This window comes from Staurois parvus, unplaced genomic scaffold, assembly GCF_062004578.1.
Source record: "Staurois parvus isolate SC_StPar_1 unplaced genomic scaffold, SC_StPar_1.0 ptg000153l, whole genome shotgun sequence".
Lineage (NCBI taxonomy): Eukaryota > Metazoa > Chordata > Amphibia > Anura > Ranidae > Staurois > Staurois parvus.
This window is the reverse complement of record NW_028317949.1, coordinates 6,838,391-6,864,325: the sequence shown is the minus strand read 5'-3', so window position 1 is coordinate 6,864,325 and position 25,935 is coordinate 6,838,391. Positions and strand designations below refer to the sequence as shown.

Sequence of the window (25,935 nt, the reverse complement as noted above, 5' to 3'; positions counted from 1 at the left end):
ACTGTGGGAGCAATAATTAGAAAATGTAAGACGTACAAGACCACTGATAATCTCCCTTGATCTGGGGCTCCACGCATGATCTCACCCCGTGGGGTCAAAATGATCACAAGAACGGTGAGCAAAAATCCCAGGACCACACGGGGGGACCTAGTGAATGACCTGCAGAGAGCTGGGACCAACGTAACAAAGGCTACCATCAGTAACACACTACGCCGCCAGGGACTCAGATCCTGCAGTGCCAGACGTGTCCCCCTGCTTAAGCCAGTACATTACCGGGCCCATCTGAAGTTTGCTAGAGAGCATTTGGATGATCCAGAAGAGGATTGGGAGAATGTCATATGGTCAGATGAAACCAAAATAGAACTGTTTTGTAGAAACACAACTCGTCGTGTTTGGAGGAAAGAGAATGCTGAGTTGCATCCAAAGAACACCATACCTACTGTGAAGCATGGGGGTAGCAACATCATGCTTTGGGGCTGTTTCTCTGCAAAGGGACCAGGACGACTGATCCATGTACGGGACAGAATAAATGGGGCCATGTATTGTGAGATTTTGAGTGCAAACCTCCTTCCATCAGCAAGGACATTGAAGATGAAACGTGGGTGGGTCTATCAATATGACAATGATCTCAAACATACCGCCTGGGCAATGAAAGAGTGGCTTCGTAAGAAGCATTTCAAGGTCCTGGAGTGGCCTAGCCAGTCTCCAGATCTCAACCCCATAGAAAACCTTTGGAGGGAGTTGAAAGTCCGTGTTGCCCAGCGACAGCCCCAAAACATCACTGCTCTAGAGGAGATCTGCAAGAAGGAATGGGCCAATATACCAGCAACAGTGTGTGCCAACCTTGTGAAGACTTGCAGGAAACGTTTGACCTCTGTCAACAAAGGATATATAACAAAGTATTGAGATGAACTTTTGATATTGACCAAATACTTATTTTACACCATAATTTGCAAATACATTCTTTCCAAATCAGCCAATGTGATTTTCTGTATTATTTTTCTCATTTTGTCTCTCATAGTTGAAGTCTACCTATGATGCCAATTACAGGCCTCTCTCATCTTTTTAAGTGGGAGAACTTGCACAATTGGTGGCTGACTAAATACTTTTTTGCCCCACTATATATGTAATATTGCATAGGTCTCTGTGTAAGATACTGTAGCAATCTCTGGGCTTCTGTCATGTAATCAGTTTTGTCTAGAATCACTATGCCACCTCCTTTATCAGCAGGCTTGATAACCAGGTTTTGGTTATTTTCAAAGGCTTTCAGAGCCAGATATTAATTTTTGCTGAGATTGCTGTGTGAACCGCTCGTTTACTTAGAGATCTTCATCAAATCGGTGCATACCAGGCTATAGAAAGTGTCTATGTAAGGACCTTTGGTGTGGGTAGGGTAAAAGTTGGATTTAGGCCTAAAATTGGTGTGAACCATAGAAAAATCAGGATAATCCTTGCCTAAATCCTCTAAAACAGTTAAATAATGAGAGTCTGGTAAAGGTTCAACTGTATGGTGTGAAGTAGTATCTGTCAACATCCGATTTGGGTAAGATTGTGGATACAATGATTTAGGTTCTTGAAGAGGAGAAAGGGATTAGGTATGTTGAGTGGAACAAAATTGAGACCTTTAATAGAGAATAATGAGATTCTTCTAAATTGAAGGAGGACAGATTAAATATTTTGATAGTGTTGAATTCTATCTTTTCTTTCTTTATCATTCTTGTTTCTATTTATTCCACCTCTCCATCCTCTTCTTCAAATTTTCTTTTTGTTCTGGGAGTGGCAGACAGGGAACACTCTAAAAAAAAAAAGTGCGAAGAAGGGTGTAAGGGATGTCTGGTTCACCTTTGGATGAACCATCAGCCAGAGAGGTGAATGCACAGGTAGCAGGATCTGTATTAATGTGGTTTGGATCATTGTGAGTTATGAGAGTCTCAGGTGAAGGTGGGTTTTGGGTGCAAACTTGTAAGTGGACAAGGTGCATCTTTGGTTTACTGTTTTTAATAAATTTTCACATTTTATATTCCACCATTTTTTTCATTTCTGATACCAATATCCTCTTTGGTGGTAATTCCAGCTTTCACCCATCCATAAATATCCCATTCTGCATAACAGAAGCAATTCCTGACCTTTGATCAGCTTCTCACTTTCCACCATACTGTCATTGAGGCATCAGAAAGGAACCAAGCTTCATATCCCCACCCACCACTCTAGACTTGTCTTCCCCACATCAGTTAGTCTTGATCAATTAAGAGGAGTTACATGCACACTTTCCCTATAAAATTTTAGCACTCAGACTCCCCCTTCCTTTCATTGGTTTGACAAAGGGGCAGAGCCCTGAAACATGTAACCACTCCCCCCTACATCTTGATGTCATCACTGAGTGCTCCCAAGGATTGCTAAAGGCTCCAGGAAGCTGCCTTACTATGGAAGGTGGCTTGAGGTCCACACCAGCTTGACAGCTTCTATGTCCTCCCTACACAGCACTCCAGCTACCTGGACCCAGCAGACACACCAGCCATATCCTGCCTATCCCTGCTTCAAGGCCAGTTTTATCCTGCTCAACACCTGCACAAAAAGCTAGGACATCAGAATCCTCTTAGACGCCAAGGTATCTTTTCCCTCCACCACAGCAAAGCTCAGCCTGCTGTCTCCTGCAAGCTGATATCCACCCTGGGATGCATGTCAAGTACACTCATCTTCTCTACATGTGAGTGCATATATTTTTATATTAATTTATGCTAACAGTGGCACATTTACACTCAGATGGAGGCGCCCTCTTTGTGTTTCTTTGTTTTATATGTATACTAGGTTACTCAAGGGGAGCTGCCACCTTTATCTCTGAGTGATCATCACATCACCAAACCTTCCCTACCCTGGAATTTTTCCTGCTGTGGGGAGGAAAGGAAAACATTCATACTGCAACAGTTAAAAATCATAAACATAAATGAAAAAAACATAGGTTTTAATATTACTTTAAATTGTGTTTCAGATTGTTTCTAATAGCTTAGATACCGTAGTTGTGGAAAGAATATGTTCTCTATAGAAAATAGCTGAGATTTTAGTTCCTCTGTTATAAACTTTAAAGATGCATGTTTAGAATATGTTAGTTGGTGTGTATAGTCTGGGCACAGGTTCACTTTAAGTTGGGGTTATAAATTAAGCAATCATTGTAGTTTTACTGACCTTATCATTTCAGACTACAGTTTACATAAAGATATTTTTAGGTTGTTTCCTTTTTCGTATGTTGTTAGTCTTCTCTACAGGCATGATGCTTACAGGACATACAACACATCATCTAAATATTCTTTATCATCAAAGAAGAGCTAATGCATTTGAAATTACTGACATACAGTAAGACATGAAGTGTAATTAGCCCTGTCATCCTACTCTGATAAATTTTTTTCAATGTGTGCAAAAAGTTTTGTGGTATTTATTAAGAACTCAAGCAGCTTATTTATAACCACTACAAATGTAGCGTAGACTAAACTTTTTAGCTATTAACAGCTAATGTGAAGTTTTCACAATTTTATTTGGGTGCTTTTAGCAATGAAAATGTGCTCAGATTTGTTTTGTTACAGACTGTTATTACTTTGTTCCATGGTTACAACACATTAACACATTTTTCTTTCTATCCTGTTCTTTGTAAAAAAAAAAAATTGTGGTGCGGAGTATGTGAAAGTTAATATATTTAGTGTATTTTGTCACCATTTGGTTAATTGAGACTTTTGCATTATTTCATTATACAATGGTATATTTTACTACTATCTTCATTCATTATACTGTACCATGATTATTTTAGTTCTAGTGTTATTTCCTTCTTCCTGAAGTTGGAAGCAACCTAAATGTGTCCACATATAACACCCTCAGGATGAAGTACATACAGTATTTGGTCTGCTTTCTCAGAGATGGTCCTGCAACTAAAAGCTAGTAGACAGGTCTTATAACTCTAATTAGTTAATATTGATGGCTGGGCCAGTGGTGTAGAATCCAAAATGGTAGATCATGTAACCAATTATAGAATCTTGTGAAGTCTATTAGTTGTTAATACTAGCTCATGGGTTTTATTTGCTATCAATAGGCCAGGCCTGACAAGGATGAGTAATAACACTGGAACAGAATGTTTTAATCAATGGTTTCTCTTAACACTCTAATAAAATGGGGGACATTTGTTTGCTGCAAAAGAAAATTAAACAAATAATGTATTAAGTGATGTTGTTCATGGCAACTAGTTACATAGTATCAATAATTTTCTCAGTAAATGTAACAGATGGTTATTATTATTAAATAGTGGTATTTTAAATTTTAATGAAAATTTAACTTTAAAGTATAACTAAAGGCAAAAGTTTTTTTGGTTTTTTTTGCCAGAGTGAAGACTGGACTATAACCCCTGTCAGGTTTTTATTGCTGTCTGTGTCTCCTTTGGGGAGATTCACCCTCTCTCTATTTTCCCTGTTTACCATTCTCATTGAAAGTGAAAGAAAATCTCAAATGATGGGTTGTTCCCAGAAAATCTTCCTATAGGGACACTGGTGACCTGGGGGTCCCAAGGTATTTATTTGTAGGTATTTCCTTTCACTTCTTGCTTTGGCTATAGGGCAGGAAGTGAAGGTGAATCTCCCAAATGGGATGCAGATGGCAAAAAAAAAACCTGGTAGGAGTTATAATCCTGCTTTACTCTATCCAAAATGAAAAGTTGTGCCTATAGTTTTAGTTTAACAAGAACATTAGGAATAAGGATTGTAGTTCACTATCTATACATCCTTACAGCCTAAAGCAATTTTCTAAAATTACTTTTTTCTGTTTAAATATGATTTTCAGCAACTTTAATAATAGTAATAACTTATTTCTTTTTGTATGCCCCTTCTCTTTCTAACTATAGAGTCATTCCACTAAAACAAGAACTTCAGTGTATGCTAAAAAGGCAAAAAACCCTGACATTTTCTTATATTCTTATAGTACTGTATATCTCTTGATACTATATTGGTAAGAATTTGTTCTTGATTTCCTGGGTCTTCTCAATAATAGGTAAAATTGGTATTAAAGCATTTCGACTTTATCTTGAGCTGTCCATAGATCTTTGAGTGCAGTTTCATCTGCAGGTACAATCTGATTTAAAAAATCTTCTCAGTGTAGCAAGTGCTCTTGAAATCTCAGCTCTGCTAAAATTACAAGTGTATTTAAAAAGAGAGGGACAATGAGGGGAGCAAAAAGCGGACAAAACAATGCTGCAGAAATCAGAGCAATTTTTCTAACATGAGCATGCTCAGTCTGTATTCTTGAGGAACCTTTAGTTATCCGACATAGCTTTCTATAGCAATGTAAACAAGAAGGTGATAAAATGATTGTTGTGTACATAAAAGAAAGTTGCATATCATTGTCAGAAAGCATATGAAAAGGGGTTGTATCCTTTTATAATAGAATGCATATACCCTTTAAGGGTTTACTCCATCTAAATAATGTATTTCTATTTTGAAGTGGATATGGGCCACATTATCCACCAGGTTATACTATTTTTGGCAACAGTGTTGAAAAGATTTCTGCAGCCAGAATGATCATCATAATGTGGTCTTATATTTCATATAATTTTTTAAAATGTATTTTGAAGAGTACAGAAAGAGCAGTACCCCCAATTTAATTTTAAACACCAGCACATTTTTTTTAACCATTTGTGCACCGCCCTATAGCAGAAATACTACTACAGGGCAGCATGGGTGTGCAAAATCATGTACTGTATATATACGTGACTTTGCAGTTCCGGGTAGGCACCCTACTCAAGTAAGAAAAAATGAGGGGGGGTGTATCAGCGCAAACACCGCTGGAAGTCCTGGGTAATCTTAGTCTGGGGTAAAACTACTCAAGCCACCATTCATGTCCTTGGCTGCCAATCACCGGGTCGTGGCTGGTGATTACTTGACATCGAATATCCCTGAAGGGGGAGAGACCTGTATGTAAACAATACAGATCTCTCCCTTGTCGGCTCCTGCATGCTGCTTTTGATGGCTCAGAGCCATACAAAGCAGTGTGCTTACAGTGGAAAGCACTCACACAGCCCCTATAGTGAAACAGCACACAGTTAACTTTTTGATTGCCTAAGATGTTAACCCTCTCATGCTCAGTTCGTATTAGCACTGATCACTGTATAGGTATCACTGGGGATGTCAGTTACACCAAGTCAGTTCCCCCCAGTGTCAGAATGCCCACCGCAGTCCCGCTATAAGTCACTGATAATCACCGCTATTACTGCTGTATATATATATACACATTCCATTATATATACCACCATTTGTAAATGCTATAGGTTTCTTGTAAACCAATTAATTTACACGTATTGGGATTTTTTTTTAGCAAAGACATGTAGCAGAATACATTTTGGCCTAAATTTATGATGAAATTTGTTTAATAGCAAAAAAGTCAAAAATATTGTTTGTTTCTCAAAATTTTGGACTTTTTTATTTATAGTGCAAAAAATAAAAAATGCAAAGGCAATCAAATACCACCAAAAGAAAGCTCTCTTTGTGGGGAAAAAAGGACATAAATTTCATTTGGGTGCAGAGTTGCATGACCACGCAATTGTCAGTTAAAGTAACTCAGTGCTGTATCACAAAAAATGGCCTGGTCAGGAAGGGGGGGTCAATCCTCTGGAGGGCAAGTAGTTAATAGTTATGGATAGAGTAAATACTTCCAAGTTTTTGTTGCAGCCTGTGTTTACATTTCCTGCCTTTCTAAGCAATAAATGAGAGATGAGGTTGTCATTGGGCCTGGAAGATGCAAGACTTAATTTTCAAAGCTAGCACATCAAGACTAGTGCCCTTATTTTTTAAAAAGTTAACATTCTCTACTTTTTTTCTTTAATCAGCCTCATAATATCTCCCCATATGCACACTGGCAGTTATAGGCAGCACAAGTAATTTTACAGTATTATACATTGTTTAAAAGAGAAGTTATCAAGCAAGCCAGCTAACCAGGTCAGTTTTTTATGATTTGATTTCTCCACATTACTGCTTTTTTTTTCTCCTATGTTCTTTTTGGGGGGGAATAAAGAACATCTTATAAGTCATTTTGGAAAAAATGTCCAAAGAGAGAACAGCATCAAAAAGAAACCATTTTGTATCAGATGCAAGTTCTAAAACATTTTTTCACTCAGCACTTTTATTTGAAGTAACATTTTATCATTTACAGTGTATGCCAGTTGAGCTCATTTTTCTTTATCATTCAGCAGCTGATGTCTGTGGTACTATATTTTCAGATAATAGTGCTCTAGTTTTTTTGTCAGGATTCAGTACAACAAATCCCAATATAATATATGCAGGCTCAGTAGTGGAAAATGATTTCATCTCATCTTGAAGAGTAATTCTGGTGCATACCTCACATAGACTTTAAGGCTTAAAGTTAATAGTGTGATTGCGATTCATGGCTAGTCACAGTGGGCATCAATGCTGATTTGGTGCTTTGTTCTTGGTTTAACTGTAAAGAGAGGAAGCTTTCAAGCAATACATCAAAATAAAAGTATTACCTAATGGCAGTTTTATTTTTTTTTCCTTTGTAGGAAATGGAAATGTAGCAAATAAAGGACAACTTGTTCTCAACTAGCAGCTTTTCACCAGTGAATAATACCTTATTAATGATAACATATCTTTTATCAGCTAAACATATAAATGATGATGATAATAAGTATTAGTATTATTTATATAATAATATTTTTAATTTGATTCATCAGAAAAGCATAACATTAATAAAAAAAAACTTAATAATTATATAAAGAATCATATGCAATAATATAAAACATAAAATCAGTGAATTTCCAATTTTAATTTTTTTATTTACAGAAATCGTGGTTAAAGGGGGAGTTCAGCTTTAAGCCTTTGTCCCCTGCTTCCTATTAAGGATTGGCACCTTTGAGAAGCATGGGGAAGTAGGTACCAGAATATGACAGGTACCCGCTCCCACTTCGGCTGCGATCGCCTAGATCAGTGGTGGGCAACCTTTTTTTTCAACTGAGCCAAATCTCGCCAAAACCACGATTGAAATTTATTTTGAGAGCCACATTTTTCAAACTGAAAATACATAGGATGGTACACTGTTTTTAGTTTCAATAAGTTTTTATAGTAATTCATCCCCCATAGTAATTCATCCCCCATAGTAATTCATCCCCCATATAGTAATTAATCCCCCATAGTAATTCATCCCCCATATAGTAATTCATCCGCCATATAGTAATTCATCCCCCATATAGTAATTCATCCCCCATAGTAATTCATCCCCCATAGTAATTCATCCCCCATAGTAATTCATCCCCCATAGTAATTCATCCCCCCTATAGTAATTCATCCCCCATAGTAATTCATCCCCCATATAGTAATTCATCCCCCATAGTAATTCACCCCCCATAGTAATTCATCCCCCATATAGTAATTAATCCCCCATAGTAATTCATCCCCCATATAGTAATTCATCCGCCATATAGTAATTCATCCCCCATATAGTAATTCATCCCCCATAGTAATTCATCCCCCATAGTAATTCATCCCCCATAGTAATTCATCCCCCATATAGTAATTCATCCCCCCTATAGTAATTCACCCCCCATAGTAATTCACCCCCCATATAGTAATTCATCCCCCATAGTAATTCACCCCCCATAGTAATTCATCCCCCATATAGTAATTAATCCCCCATAGTAATTCATCCCCCATATAGTAATTCATCCCCCATATAGTAATTCATCCCCCATAGTAATTCATCCCCCATAGTAATTCATCCCCCATAGTAATTCATCCCCCATATAGTAATTCATCCCCCATATAGTAATTCATCCCCCATAGTAATTCTTCCCCCCTATAGTAATTCATCCCCCATAGTAATTCTTCCCCCCTATAGTAATTCACCCCCCATATAGTAATTCATCCCCCATATAGTAATTCATCCCCCATAGTAATTCTTCCCCCCTATAGTAAGTCACCCCCCATATAGTAATTCATCCCCCATATTAATTCATCCCTCATATAGTAGTAGTAAGTAAGTAGCAAGTAATAAGCCAAGTCCCCCCTGTGTCAATTCACTTACCTTTGCTCCGCACGTTCTTCTCGCCGTGTTCCCGCGTCGTTCCGGTCTTCAGGGCGGACTGTGAGAGGAGCCTAGCTCCTCTCACGTTCGTCACGCTGCTCCGCCTACATACATCCTGACAGCCAATCACTGGCTATCAGGATGTGAGTGGCAGCGAGACTGGCCAATCATTGCATTTGAGCGCGCTGCCCTGGCTGTTTTTTTTTTGGATCACGCTCCGCGGGCCAGATTAAAAGGTCCGCCGGGCCGTAGTTTGCCCATTGCTGGGCTAGCTGCAGAGTCCTGACTTTTGGGGTGGCCGTCCGAGAGGAGGGAGGGGAGCGGGCGCCCGGCACACAGAAGAGCCGCATTAAAGTGTGTAAAGAGCCGCATGTGGCTCGCGAGCCGCGGCTTGCCGACCACTGGCCTAGATGATCAGAAGCAGAAGTTGTCCTCCCCCCTCCCTCCCCATTGTCTTCTGGGACACGCACATGTGCAGTGTGCACCGTGCTGTGAAGCTGTCGCAGCCGGGTGCCCACACTGAAGATGCCGGCACCGGGGAGAGAAGGCAACCGGTGAAACCAGCGGTGGTGAGGGACTAATGGACAGGTAAGTGGCTGTATTTTAAAAGTCAGCAGCTACAGTTTTTGTATCTGCTAACTTTTATTTTTTATTTTTTTCTGGTGGAACTCCACTTTAACTGTATTTCACCTACTTCAGCCTTTTAAGGCAGCACCTATGTAAAAAAAAATACTAAACTGGCATCACTACAGAAAAACTATTAATATTAAAATCAACAAGCAAAACAGGGCCCTGTGGATACAAAATTTGATCATAGTATTGTATGGAATAACCTGCAGAAAATAGGCCCTTGTAACAAATTAAAGTATGACCACTATATAATGATGGATAATGTGTAATACAATATTAGATGCTAACAAGAACTTCAACTTAATAATAGATTGTACAAGAATCACTGTAAAATTGTTAAATTTGTAAACATATATACTAATGGGATAAATTAGTATGATATTGAACTCCAAAATTATCAACCCAAACTGGATATAACTGACTAAAATATTTTATTCTTAATATAACAAAAAAATTAAAGATGAACTTCAGTAAGTATTCTGATTTATTCCCTGAAGTAGTAATTATTTTAATAGGTATTCCTTTACTGGGTCATCAAAAGAGAATATGGTTTGTTTCAGAAAAGCATGAAAATTAAAGTAGAAATAAACTCTCAAAAAATACTTTTGTAAAATGCTGCAAGTCATACAGAAGTGCTTTTTTGTTCAAAGATTTTTACCCTTAGTTTGCTCATGTTTGCATTTTCTTTGAAATTTGTGTGGATGTGTACACTCCAGCAAAGGATAAACATCATCGTTTTACTGTGGTGGCTACTGGAGAATGTTCCAGTGTGCTCTACATTGGAACAACAGTTTCTAGTCCAACGCATGAGCATGCAACAAGAGGTAACAACACTGCAGTTGTACTGACCCTCTGTCACCCTAGAAAATGAAGTGCCTAGGAATGCACCTTTTTGTTATGATAAAAAAAAAGGGATTATACTATTTGCTGTAGGTGTTTTGGTTAAGATATGCTTTTAGTCTGAAATATAAGCAGCATCACAGTGAGTAAGTGATTAGTTCCACCTGGCAGTGCTAGGGTCATTGGTTTGAATCCCAACCACAGTACTACCTGTGCCTGGATTTCCTCTGGGTACTCTGATTTCCTCATGTGCTCCAAAGAGAATATTAATTGGCTCCTATCTAAATTGGCTCTAGTATGAAGTATGTGAGTTTGGGACCTTAGATTGTAAGCTCCTTGAGGGCAGGTACTGAATATATGTAAAGTGCTGTGTAAATTTATAGCGCTATATAAGTGCCTATCAGGGGCGGACTGACCATTTGGAAACTCGGGCACTGCCCGAGGGCCTGGGGTCAGTAGGGGACCCCATGAGATGCCCCTGGTACCTTTTTCATAGGCTTTTTTGAGTTTGGGCAAGGACACAGGGGCCCCATGATTCCCTATTGCCCGGGGGCCTCATGAGTTGTCAGTCCGCCCCTGGTGCCTATAATAATAAATCCTTGATTTGACAATTTCTTTTGTCTGCCTGAACATACATTTACTGACCTCTTTACCAGGCACAACTGTTCAATTGCTTGGTAACGCAAATTGCTAATCAGCCAATCATATGGCAGCAAATAATGAATTTAGGCATCTAGATGTGGTGAAGACGACTTGCTGAAGTTCAAACCGAGCTTCAGAATGGGGAAGAAAGGAGATTTAGGTGACTTTGAACGTGACATTGTTTATGGTGCCAGAAGGTCTGATCTGAGTATTTCAAAAACTGCTGATGTACTGGGATTTTCATGCACAACCATTTCTAGGGTTTACAGAGAATGGTCCGAAAAAGAGAAAATATCCAGTGAGCAGCAGCTGTGTGGATGGAAATGCCTTGTTTATGTCAGAGGTTAGAGGAGAATGGACAGACTGGTTTGAGATTATAGAAAGGAAACAGTAACTCAAATAACCACTCGTTACCAGCAAGGTATGCAGTATACCATCTCTGAACTCACAAGACATCGAACCTCGAAGCAGATGTTCTACAGCAGCAGAAGACCACACCAGGTGCCACTCCTGTCAGTTAAGAACAGAAAGCTGAGGCTACAATTCGCACAGGCTTACCAAACCTGGACAATAGAAGATTGGAAAAATATTGCCTGGCCTAATAAGTCTCCATTTCAGCTGCAACATTAAGAAGGCGGGGTCTGAATTTGGAGTAAAAAACATGAAAGCATGGATCCATCCTGCCCTGTATCAATGGTTCAGGCTGGAAGTGGAGGTGTAATGGTGTGGGAGATATTTTATTGGCACACTTTGGGCCACTTAGTGCCAAAGGAGCATTGTTTAAATACCACGGCCTACCTGTGTTTTGTTGCTGACCATGTCCATCTCTTTATGACTACAGTGCAACTGTCTTCTGATGGCTACTTCCAGCAGGATAATGCAACATGGCACAAAGCTCAAATCATCTAAAACTGGTTTCTTGAACATGAAAACTGTTCACTGTACTCCAATGGCCTTCCACAGTCTCCAGATCTCAATCCAATAGAGCACCTTTGGGATGTGGTGGAATGGAAGATTCGGATGTGCAGTTGACAAATCTGCAGCAACTGTGTGATGCTACCATTTCAATATGGACCAAAATCTCTGAGGAATGTTTTCAACACCTTGTTGAATCTATGCCATAAACAGTGAAGGCAGTTCTGAAGGCAAAAGGGGGTCCACCCCGGTACTGGAAAGATGTACCTAATAAAGTGCCTGGTGAGTGTACAGTATACATGAAGTCTACAGAAATTCATATGAATCATGAATTTCAATTTCCTAGGCCAATAATTTGAGTTATTCTTTGCTAATCTGGCCAATTTGCATGCAGACAATAAACATGAACAGTAAACATAAACAGTTCTTTTTGAACATTCCACCTTTTAGGGAAATTTTATTGATTTTGATGTTGCATGATCCATTGCAGTAAATGGTTGGATATTCTCTATTTATTCAAGTACATCTCTCAATTTAAATCTTATATAAACTAGTCAAATAGCTACGAAATTCAAATAGGATTTACTGATCCAATGTGATGAGTGCATATTTCTAAGCTAACAACTAAAACCCAGCAGCAAACTGCTATTTGCATTGTACTTTAATAGACAGCAATTTAAACAAAGTCCCAAAAGTAAAAGTTCCTTTTTCTGTATGTGATTCAGATGACAGCTGATCAGCTTGTGAGTTATGAGTGTGCAGAGAAGTCCATTTTGGCCTCTTCATCAAGATCAACAGCATTTCTTGTGAGCTTTTACTGAGCTGTATGCGCTGACTTTCACCCCGAGAAGTCACAGCATGATTATCTGAGTTTGGTTTCAGATATTAAACAAGGATCTTCCTCTTTCTCTGTTAGCTGTGCAGAATTTGTTACACAGCAGAACATGACATATAGGATATAAATTAGTATTTTAGTGCAGTTCACACATCCAGCTCTCAGAAAAGAAAATAAATAATGTCTCTACAGCTCAGCCTAAAATATTTATCTGTATTACAAACTGAAAAGGTGAACTGCATAATGTAAAAAGGAGATGTGATGCTTAGGCTACGAATTTCTACATCAGTCAATTCCAACTTTGTAAACTTTTTTTCTTTTTTTGTTGCTGCACATCACTATAACTGTATAAAAAAGGGCATGATTTAATAAAAGAGCATGCATGAGTCCAGAAAGAAAACACTATGATAACTGGTAAATGCTTGCTGCAGTTTTGTGTGAGTGCATGGATGTTCACAAACCTATTGAATGAAACTCTTTAACCTCTCTGCTGAAGGGTACACGCATGGGCAATGCATCCACCTTTGCAGTGTACACTGAAAGAATGCTGTTTTTGTGCCCCATGGGCAGATAACATCAACTGAGTACTGTGTTAACATTTTGCGTTTAAAAAGGAATAGTATGGCAAGCACTTCCTATAGTATGAAAGGTATGCATAATGCAGCAGCACCAAAAGTATACTCTTTTCTCTGTTCAAACCAAATACTCTACTGATACTTATTATATTTAAAAGCTAGGAATGCAAATGCCCATAACTTTTTTTTTTTTTGCTAACAAAACCTGGACAATTTTCTAACCAAGCACATTTTTTACTATCAACCTCAAATACTGTATCAACTTTTATGAAATGCTAAAATAATTAATATTTAAATATATGACTAAAAATTGCAGTGCTAAATAGATAATACAATTTAAAAATGTGCATAAATACACACAATAATGTATGAATACCAGTGAAATATAAAATCCACCCAAAGCTGATTATGGGTCAAAAAAAAAAATATATATATACACATATATATATATATATATATGATATTCCACCTTAAATGAAGACAAAGTAAGTGTCCACAAATACTAAAAAAACAATTTATAAAAGGTGCACTACCCAAAACTGAAAGTTCAGTACTAATATAATATTCAAAGGATAGAGTCCAAAAAGAGTGTGTAAACATGATGATGATGTATACACTTTTATAATATAGTGATTCACATCACCACTGTTCCATATCAGACATCAAACATTTCTTACAACCAATAAGAAAGGTAAGCTCCAACTTACTGTTGCTATTAGACCTACAAGGTAATAGGTCTGACAGCTAACATTCAAGTAGTAGTATCTACATCACTGTATGGATAAGAACTACCAGCTCTGAGTGTGAGTTGCTGTATGGTATCAGCCCCACATTCAGCTTACTGGGATTGATTTACCAAAGGTAGATGGACCATGTGAAAGTTGGCCCAGAGCTTAGTAAGTATAATGATGTTTCACCCTTTAATTTACCCTTTAGTGAATGGGTAAGGAGTACAAGTACCCCTTACTCACTCACAAGAGTGGGCAGAATCAGGGTGCCCCCTTATTTAAAGGAGTACTATGATGCTAGTAAGCTCCCCTGTCCACAGACCCCTACAACCACCGAGCCAGGGGTGTGGGGAAGAGGCCTTTGCACATGGCTTGGTAAGCTGCAGGGAGGGGGCACTCATTTCCCCTCTCTTTCCTGCCCTGTGCTCAGATAAATGGTCTGGTAGGAATTTAGGGGGACCTATGCTTTTTTCCCATTTTTTGGGGGGTGGGGTTCCCTGTTAAACTGCCTACCAGGCCTAAAAGGCCTAGACTGCTTTTAGGGCCCCCCACACACTTTTTGTTAATTTTATTTACTGTGGAGTCCCTTCTAACCTTTCTACCAGACCTAAGGGGTCTGGTATGGATTGGGGGGACCCCACGCTTGTTTTTTAAAAAATAAAAATGTCATTTTTAAAAAAAAAGTTAGTCCTGCTGCAGCAGGTTCTATACATTGTACAGGTGTGCAACTGTACAGGTAGTTTAAGGGGACACCCCGTGCATATTTTTAGTTTTCGCTGCGAATGATCAATTATCCCAGGTATGTGGACTATTTCAGTTTGGTAAAGGGGGATCCTTCTGCATCATTGCCCATTATCAGCTACACATTTACTGGTTATTCAACGCACATGGCAGAGATCCTTGTGTCCTTAGATGTTGAACTTTCTGCAAAGAGTGACTTGAGGTTTATTGATGCTGTTTACAAGGTTCTCAGGGATGAGTTCCATTACAAGCCTATACTTACAAAGCAGCAATTTCTTCAATATGCTTTCTCTGAACGGAAGATACAAACAGTCTGTGACATTATTGATTGTGTGGGGAAAAAACATAAGGAAATCACAAATCAGACCAAGGGATGTGGAGATATGCCTAAAGAAAGTGGATATATGCTTAAAGGAAGTTTGAGAAATTTGGAGGTGCAGCCATCCACCACTTTGTAAAGCGGGTTCTTACCTCTATAGGGTAATTGTTCATTTGTTGCACTAGGTTGGAGTGGTCACTTTTACACCAATTGTTTGGATTCACATTTGTTTTATGGTATAATAGTAGTGGTTGCAGTGTGTTGAGTTCACTGTCACAATTAATGAGACATACTCTACACACATTTTGAGTTATCTTGTTGGTGCACATTTAGAGCATGTATATAGATAACACATTTTTTTTCTCACGGTTTGAACACCTTTTATGGAGTGTGACACATAGCGCACAATTATATGTAATTAAGATAATACACTATTTGCGGTTTATATTTTTTTGAGGTTTTCTACATTGGATCATCATATTTGAAATTCCATATATAATATCACAAGAAGAAGTTATGAAAGAGGAGAAAAAGTGATCTGACTTGGTTGAAAGACATTTTTGGACACTATAGCTTTTTTTTTTTTTTTATATATATATATATTATTCATCCAATTTGAGTGTTATTACACATTTGTGTTTGTATATTTGATTTTATTTACATATATTTATCTGAGAAAGGGTATTATAGGGATAAATGAAAAGAGCAATTTGTTTGTTATATCACTTTCAAGGGTGAAAGTATTTTATTTTTTCTTTCTTTTGTTGTAGTTATTTATACTTTGGGAGTGTTCACAATATTTATATAGCCATGTAGAACTGCTTTATGAGCTACCCATAGTGTGGCTGGAGATATATCAGGAGTAGAGTTAGACTGAAAATATTCCTGAATGGATGTAACCACCTCTTGGCGAGAGTCAATATCAGTAAGCATAGAGTCATTAAGTCTCCAAGAGTAGGGGGTAGGTGCCATGCCTATAAACGTGATAGATAAGGCCATAATATTGTGATCCGACCAGGGGCTCAAGTGAATACAAGCTTTCCTAGAATTAGCTAGTAAAATAGGGGTACAATAGATATAGTCTAATCTAGCATAAGAGTCGTAGGTGAGAATAAAATGAATAATACCTGGCTCCCGCATTATGTGCCCTCCAGGTGTCCACCAACTGGAGGGCATCTAGCTTTTTTGTAAGGGATTTTGGGAAAGCCTGGGAATATTGCGAGGAGGAGCTTCGGTCTAAAAGAGGGTTTGCTACTAGGTTAAAATCACCACCCACCAACAGATGGGGGGACAAAAACCTATCCAAAACACCAAAAATTTAGAAAAAAAGGAAGCTTGTGCCGAATTCGGTGCATAGATATTAGCAATCGTGAGTTCACGACCCAAGAGGGTGCCTTTAAGAATGATAAACCTACTGTCCGGATCACGATACACATGTTGAACCTCAAGGGGGAATGAATTATGTAGAAAATGGCTACTCCTCTACTTTTAGAGGAATGTAAGGTATAATACCCCTGCTTATAGGATTTATGAAAGTATGTCGGATGTTTTGCGGCTGCGAAATGCGTTTCCTGTAATAAAATAATTTTAGCCCCTACGATGCCTCTTTTTAAATTCCTTGGAGTGTCTACTTTCCAGAAAAGGGTCATTTGGGGGGGGGGGGGTGCTATCCTGGCCTGTCAGGGCCTTTGAAACTGTGATAGGTAGTGAGGAAGTGTAATGAGGAAGTTACACACCTTCAGGCTTTCAAAGCGGTCATTGGATTTCAGGCTCCTGTATGTGGCTAGGCTCCCAAAAAGTCTCACACATGTGGTATCCCCATACTCGGTAGAAGTAGCAGAATGTATTTTGGGGTGTAATTCCACATATACCCATGGCTTGTGCGAGAAATAAATCATTTAAATGACAACTTTGTATAAAAAAAAAAATGTTTTTGTCATTTTCCAGAAACTTGTGGAAAAAAATAAATCTTCCATGGACTCAATATGCCTCTCAGCAGATAGCTTAGGGTGTCTACTTTCCGAAAAGGGGTCATTTGAGGGTGTTTGTACTATCCTGGTATTTTAGCACTTCAAGAAATGTGATGGGCAGTCAGAAAGTAAAAGGTGTGTAAATTCCATTATCTATACCATAGTTTGTAGATGCTATAACTTTCACACAAAGCAATAAATATACACTTACTGGGATTCTTTTAACCAAAAACATGTGTAGCAGAATACATTTTGGCCTAAATTTATGATAAAATTTTAGTTTTTGTGGATATTTTTTATGACCGAAAAATAGAAAATATTGTTTTTTTCAAAAAAAAATTTTTCTTCAAAAATTTTCTGGTTATAGTGCCAAAAATAAAAAGTGCACAGGTGATCAAATACCACCAAAAGAAAGCTCTATTTGTGTGAAAAAAGGACATAAATTTCATTTATATACCGTATTGCATGACCGCACAATTGTCCGTTAAACTAGCGCAGTGCTGTATAGCAAAAAAATGGCGTAAATTGCAGTATCTATACCATAGTTTGCAGACACTATAACTTTCACACAATCAATATACACTTATTGGGATTTTTTTTTACCAAAAACATGTAGCAGAATACACTTTGGCCTAAATGTATAACTAACTTTGAGTTTACTATATATTTATTATAGCTGAAAGTAAAAAATATTGTTTTTCTTCAAAATGTTTGGTCTTTTTTTGTTTAGAGCGTGAAAAATAAAAAGCGCACTGGTGATCAAATACCACCAAAAGAAAACTCTATTTGTGTGAAAAAAAGGACATAAATTTTGTTTGGGTGCAGCATTGCATGACCGCGCAATTATCAGTTGAATTAGTGCAACGCCAAGCAGCAAAAAGAGGCCTGGTCAGGAAGGGGGTAAATCCTCAGGAGGGCAAGTAGTTAATATTGATAAATATAAGGTTATGCATTTGGGGGCTAAGAATATGCATGTATCATACATACTAGGGGGGAGTTCAACTGGGGGAATTTAATGGAGGAGAAGGGTCTGGGAGTTCTGGTAGATCACAAGCTTAATAATGGCATGCAATGCCAAGCTGCGGTTTCTAAAGCGAGCAAAATCCTCTCTTGTATTAAAAGAGATATAGACTCCAGAGAGACCTCTGTACAAATTTTACCCTGTAAAAATCATAGGTAAAAACTCATCTGGAATATGCAGTTCAGTTTTCGGCACCAATTCACAAAAAGAATATTGGAGAACTGGAGAGAGTGCAGAGAAGGGCAACCAAACTGATAAGAGGCATGGAGGAGCTCAGCTATGAGGAAAGATTAGAGGAACTGAATGTATTCCCTCTTGAGAAGAGATTAAGGGGGGATATAATCAACATGTATAACTATATCAGTGGTTCATATAGTGAACTTGATGTAGAGTTATTTACCTTAAGGTCATCACAGAGGGCAAGGGCCACTCTTTATGTATGGAGGTACAGAGATTTAATCCCCAAATACGGAAAGATTTCTTCACAGTAAGAGCTGTGAAAATGTCGAATAGATTCCCTCGAGTGTTGGCTCTGGGCAGCTCAGTCCTGGAATCTTTCCTAGATACACAGAATATAACTGGATACCATTAACAATTATAGGTAAAGTTTATTCAGGGAATATCCAATTGCCTCAGGGGATCAGGATGGATCTTTTTTCCCCTGCGGGAACAAATTGAGTCGTACTTTGCTGTTTTTTTCTGCCTTCCTCTGGATCAACTGTGGGCATAGGACTATAACTTTTTTTATGTGGTGTTCGACCCATCATTAGTGGTAAGGGAGTTAAAAGTCCACCACTGAAATCTGTCAGGGTTAGGAAATGTGGGATCACCCAAATATGATGCAGCTGGTTGGGATTGAGAGAATAAATTATATTTATTTTTACAAGTAGAACACAATCTGAAGGATTGTGCTACAATGGAGTTCAATTGATTTGGACCACAAGAGGCCTGTGAGGTGGAAGGGTAGAATACAGGCAGCTTCAAATTTGATCCAAGGCACTTTGGAGTTTGGAATGTTCCTCTGAGCTAATCTGGCTAATAAATCATATAACCAAAAGATAGGAAGGCCCAAAGCGCCTGCTATATGTGGGCGATACGGATTACCTGCAGAGAATCTTGCTCTTCTATTGGACCAGATAAATGTATTAATTATATTTTGTAGAGCATCCAGAAATGCCTTGGGAACAAAGATTGGAAGCGCTCTAAAAAGATAAAGTATCTTAGGCAGACCATTCATTTTAATAGCTACCACTCTACCTAAAAAGATGTCTTAAGAAGGCCAGGTTTTCAGCATATGGCAGATTTTTGATACCAAGGGCAGATAGTTACATTGAAACATTTAGAAAAATCAGATGCACGTGAAATGTAGACATGTGCAAAATTAAATCTTTTGTTTTGTTTAGTTTCCTTTCGATTCATTATTTGACTAATTTAGGTTTTTTTTATTAATTAAATTTGTTTAATTTGTTTTTCGGAATTCGTTTTGCTTATGCAAAGTTGACCAAATTTACAATTTTGAACCATAGCGCAGCTCACAATTTTTTGTAAAGTATTTTAGTCTCTTCTAATCTATTCTATTCTTTGCTATTATTTTATATTCTAATGTATTCTGTTCGAATTCAAATGTATTCTATTCAAAATTTGAATTTCGGAAGGCAGTTATATTCTTTTTATTCTATTCTATTATTTTTCTATACTATTCTATTCTATTCTTTGATTCTCTATTCTAATATTTTCTATTCTATTCTTTGCTTTTCTATTCTGTTTCTATTCTATTCCTTTATTTTCTGTTCTATTTTGCTCTGTTTTACTCTTATTTTCTATTCTATTCTTTAATTTTCTATTCTAATCTGTTCTATTCTATTCTATTCTATACTAAATAATTCTATTATTTTCTATTCTATTTTTTTCTATACTATTCTTTTCTATTTTTTTATTTTCTATTTTATTCTATTCTTGTTTTCAAATTTGAATTGGTTTTCAAAATTGTTTTCAAGTATGAATTTGTGTGTTTTTGAATTGATTTGAATCTCAGCCAAATTTTGTTTAGTTTTTCCAGATTTGTTTAAATTCATTACTATTGTAATTAAGAATTTGGATACATCCGAATCTCTGAATAATGAAAAATAATGAATAATCAAATTTTGATTCAAGACAAAATTACCTGCACATGTCTAGTGAAATGCCCAAGTACGGGATAGCCTCTGGGGACCACATGAAAGAAAAAGAGGTTTGGAGAGTCTCGCACTGGGACCAGGGACCCTTATCGGCATAGCCATGGATTTCATAAAATTAACTGACAGACCAGTAAGGTTGACAAATTTATGCAGCAATGAGTTCAAATTAGGCATGGATATAAGAGGCTTTGAAAGAAATAACACCATGTCATCTGAATACATGCAGTGTTTAAATGAAAAGCCCTTCTTAACATAATCATAAATACCTGAGTGTAGAGTGATAGTGGTAGAGAGGGGCTCCATGACTATTGCAAATAGTAAAGGTGAAAGGGGACAGCATTGTCTGGTCCTCCATCTCAGCATGAAAAAGTCCAACCAGCCCGGGACCGTTATGCTGCTTTTGGGAGAGTGCCTGAAATTCATGTAGGAACTCACAAAAACCATATCCGGGTAATAGAGCTGATAGTTATTCTAATGTTACGATGTTGAAGACCTTCTAAACTCATAAGGAGAAGGACTCGGGAGTGCATATTAGTATCCTATAATATCAGATACTAGCTGAATGTTGTCAGTGATAAATCTTTTAGAAATTAAGCTAGATTAGTCTGGAGAGTTGTGGTGGGAATAATGGATCCCAGTCTGTCAGATAACAGTCTGCTAAAGATCTTTAAGCCATTATTTATTACTGAAATGGGTTGGTAGTTGATAATTATATTTTTAAAACTCTTTCATTGAAAAAATGTACAATTGAACATTGTCTTCTTCAAAGTATGCACCTTGCTGTATATTCTTCATAGCATCCCTGGAGGTCTTCAAGTGGGATGGCATTCAGAGCTGTGTAGGGGTTCTTTGGACGTTATTCACATTACCAAAATGGTGTCTTTTCAAACTCTTCTTCATCTTCTGATAGTGAGCCCTCGGTTACGGTTCAGAACAGACATCACTGCATCCATTCTGTTCCATTTTTGATAAAGAGGTCCATCCTGATCATTGTTTGTCTTCAACACCTTCTCATCTTTCCATGAAGACCTTTTTCCATTGGTATACTTGTGTAGATGATAGATAAGCTTCTCCATAACATTTCCTCACCATTTTAAAGGTTTCTGATACACTTTTACCTAATTTCACACAAAATTTGATTGAGTACCACTGTTCCAAACTCTCTTGCATTTTTTTTATACAAGGCACTTAAACAGGGTGTCACAAAAAAGAAAGTCTCCACTCTTGACAGGACTGGAATGAAACTAGTCAATGTTCTAATATATACCTGGCACCACACTTCAAGTGACCTTGATCAGATTCTCTCTTCACAGAGCCCTTCTCGAGTGTAGGAACTTCATTCTCATTATATTTTTGACACACCTGGCATACACTGTATGTGAAAGTAAACTTAATTTGTTAATGAAAAGGAGGTGCCTACTTAATGTTTACACTGCACATTTATTATACTCATCAAATACTGTAATTTCTATGCCAAAAAGGGACAGTTTCAGTGACACACCTTAACCTCAAGACATAGGATAATTATGAAAAAAATAAACTTCCATTACAAATATTTTTTTCTCTGCACAGACTATAGGTAGAGAGCTACCACTTTGTCTGACCCTACCTTGAAGAAGAACTTTACTAAAATATTTATGGAATACTTAGCAAATAGCAATACTTGAGACACCAAACAACAAAAAACACAGGACTGTTTGGCACCAACACAGCATACAAATTGTAGTGGCCAGGAGTATGTACAGTAACAGTGTCTCTTATGTTATTGATCACTAAGTGCAAAAATCTGTCCTTTTGTTGGTGTCAATGAACATAAGTTTAAAGCTGAAATGCAAAAGTCAATCCTTTAGCACACGGTAGTCAGCTTGGCTTCGACACCCATCTTGCACAGCTCATCCATAACAGTGGCATGATACTCCCACTGTTCTTCTCTGGGATTACATCCTGTATGTTTGTTTTTCCCTTCTCTTTGTCTTTAGCATCTTTTTCTATAATCTAAATGTACCCGGCTATAATTTCTTCTGGTAGTTTACAGTTGTGCTCAAAAGTTTGAATACCTTGGCAGAAATTGTGAAATTTTGGCATTGATATTGAAAATATGACTGATCATGCCAAAAAAATGCTCTTTTATTGAAGGATGTTGATCATATGAAGCCATTTAATATCAAATAGGCTAGATACAGAGCCATGGGGATCAGAAAAGAACAGTCAAAAGTTCTGCGTAACAAGGTAATGGAACTTTATAAAGATGGAGAAGGACATAAAGAGATGTCCAAAGCCTTGAATATGCCAATCTGTACTGTTAAATCACCTATTCAGAAGTGGAAAATTTGGGGATTTTTTAATACCAAGCCAAGATCAGGTAGCCCAAGAAAGATTGCAGACATAACTGACAGAAGAATTGTCCGGAATTCAAAGAAAAACCCACAGGCAACCTCAAAAGAAATACAGGCTGCTCTGGAAAAAGATGGTGTGGTTGTTTTTAAGGAGTACAATACGGTGATACTTGAACAAAAATGAGCTGTTTGGTCGAGGTGCCAGAAAGAAGCTTTTACTGCACCAATGCCACAAAAAAGCCCAGTTACAATATGCCTGACAACACCTTGACATGCCTAGCCAGGCCTTTTTGTGTCATTGATGCTGTAAAGGTTTCTTTTTGGCACCTCAACCATGCAGCTCATTTTTGTTCAGGTGTCATCCTATTGTGCTCCTTCAAAACAATCACACTGTCTTTTTCCAGAGTAGCCTGTGTTTTTCTTGTGGTTACCTATGGGTTTCCCTTTGTATCCCAAACAATTCTTCTGGCAGTTGTGGCTGCAATCTTTCTTGGTTTACCTGTACTTGGCTTGGCATCAAGAGGTCCCTGAATTTTCTACTTCTTAGTGGAAGTGATGAATGGCATATTCAAGGCTTTGGACATCTTTTTATGTCTTTTTCCATCTTTATAAAGTTCCATTATCTTGTTACGCAGGACTTTTGACAGTTCTTATCTGATCCCCATGGCTCAAAATCTAGCCTAGTCAGTGCTTCCAGGTAAGAGCTAACAAACTCATTGACTACTTATACACTGACACTAATTGCAATTTAAAAAGCCACAGATGTGGAACATTAACCTCTAATTGGCATTTTAACTTGTGTGTGTCACCTTGTGTGTCTGTACCAAGACCAAACATTCCAGGGGAGGGAAACTTTTGATCATGGTCATTTGGGTGATTTCTGTTATCATTATGATTTAAAAAGGAGCCAAACAACTATTTGATAATAAATGGCTTCATATGATCATCATCTTTCAAAAAAGAGCATTTTTTGGCATGATCGGTCATATTTTCAATATCAATGCCAACATTTCACAATTTCTGCCAGGGTATGCAAACTTTTGAGCACAACTGTATTTAATGTGTTGTATGTATTTAATTAACATAGGTGCATTTCTTGCTCCTTACTCACCAGTATATGTGAATAGCTCCCCAGCTAGTTTTCTCAATGGCACAGCATGTTTACTTAGTGTTGCTGCCATGTTCAGATTTAAACCCTGATGGTATTACAGGTTATAATAACAAAACCCTGTTAGTTTTACTGGACAAAAATTTTTAGTGGGCATCTGTGTCAGTGAGCGTAAAAAATTTTATTTGTGTCAGTATATTAAAAAAGCATAATTTATATCAGTGGGCATAAAAATAAACTCTATTGTTGTTCTCAGTAGGAGTAAAAATAAATGCCATTGTTGGTGTAAATGGGCATAAAAACTAATCCAATTGTTGGTGTTAATGGTGGTTTACTAAAGGCAAGTAATACAGAATCACACGCAAGGAAAACAACATTTTACCCGGGGTTATAATAAACCCTAATGTGTTTAAAATTAAACACAGTAATGAAGCATAATCATTGGTGTTATTGGGAGCTGTAACAAACCCTTATAATTGGTGTCAGTGGAAGAAACAATAAAACCTCATAAATGAGGTGTCATTAGGAGCACTGATAAAATACAATTATTCATTTTAGTGGGAGTAGTAATAAAACACAATTGGTAATATTAGTGGGAACAATAATAAACCATGATCATTGTTATCAGTCAAGGCAATAATAAAACACAGTTATTGGTGTCAATGAGGGCAATATAAAAGTCATTGGTGTCAGTGGGAGCAATAATAGATTATAATTGTTGGTGTCAGTAGGAGTAATAATAAACCCTCAGCATTACTGTTTATTGGTTTACTTACCTGAGAACATGCTGCTGCGTTACTGCCTCTCTGCCAGAGCAAGAATTATGCTGTCACCCTTGAACAAGAAACAAAATGTTGTGTTCCTGTACTTTGCTCTTTATAGAAGTGTAAGAAGGATTTGTACAAACCATACATAAAAAATATGGACAGTTGGCAACTCTGCAAACAGCATATGAAGTATTTGTAACCACTCTTGCCATGGCCAAAGCCTACATTTTAGCACATGTTGCTAAGCAAAGAAAGGACTGTGATTATTTTATTTCAGTGTTTTTTACAGTCACATTTAATATTATTAGTATTCACTTCCTATGGTATTTTTCTTGCATGAAATCCACATGCAAACTAGTAAAAAATTGTCAAAAAGTCACAAAAAACATTGGTGGGAAAAAAAAATTGTATTTTAGGCAGTCACCACTTTTCTGGAATACAGTCAGTCACTGGAGGCTATGCTGCTTAGCAAACCATGACATATATAAACTGTAACTGATGTTCTTGTCTCTGTGTGTGCATTGTGAACACTACGAGAAAATGATTGGTCCTATGGTCTTGCTTTTTGCTCCAACAGCAAACACGGATATTCTTTAAAACATGAACCCCAAAGACTTTTCTGTTGCATTTTATTTAGGATTGTTTCTGACTCTTATTTGTATGCTAATCATCCTTTTTTTAAACATTTCTCAACAGAACATTATCAGCTTTATGTTCCTGAATCAGCTAAAGTGGACTCCCCAGTTGGCAAAATCAAGGCAAGTGATGCAGACATTGGACGAAATGCTGACGTCAGGTACTCAATCATCAATGGAGATGGTGTTTTCTCCATATCTACTGATAAAGAATCAAGAGAGGGAATCATATTTCTCAAAAAGGTAAACTCTTCTATTTGAATATGACTTTTATTATATATGTTTGGTACTATTTGTGTTCAAGGTCATCAAAATATTTTCAGTAAATTGTGGTTCTGAACTATGCATGGATACTTGAATTCTTTGAGATTTAGGAGATTCAATGCAGATTGCTGACATTCTCTAGGGATCAAAGAAGGTATCCTTCAAAGCTAAGGCATTGGCCATTGTTAAACGAACATTTAAAGGATAAGTTCACCTTTTGGACAAAAATAATAAATGCACATTTTTTTGCAGGTAAAAAAAATCGGCATTTATTATTTTTGTCCAAAGAAGCCTGAAAAGCATTGCATCAGCGATCAGTAGATTGCCGATGCCATGCGGGTCTCCAGAAGACCTGTCAGAATATCTGCT

General features: G+C 37.5%; 1 protein-coding gene across 1 annotated transcript in view; it reads left to right on the top strand.

Annotated features, from left to right (window-relative positions):
- The window catches only part of CDH18 (cadherin 18), an 835,087-nt gene that overhangs the window by 628,906 nt on the left and 180,246 nt on the right, over positions 1-25,935 (top strand). The window contains exon 6 of the mRNA XM_089674838.1: positions 25,364-25,545. Coding sequence (XP_089530964.1) covers positions 25,364-25,545 — 182 coding nt within the window. The remainder of the gene's footprint in view (positions 1-25,363; positions 25,546-25,935) is intronic.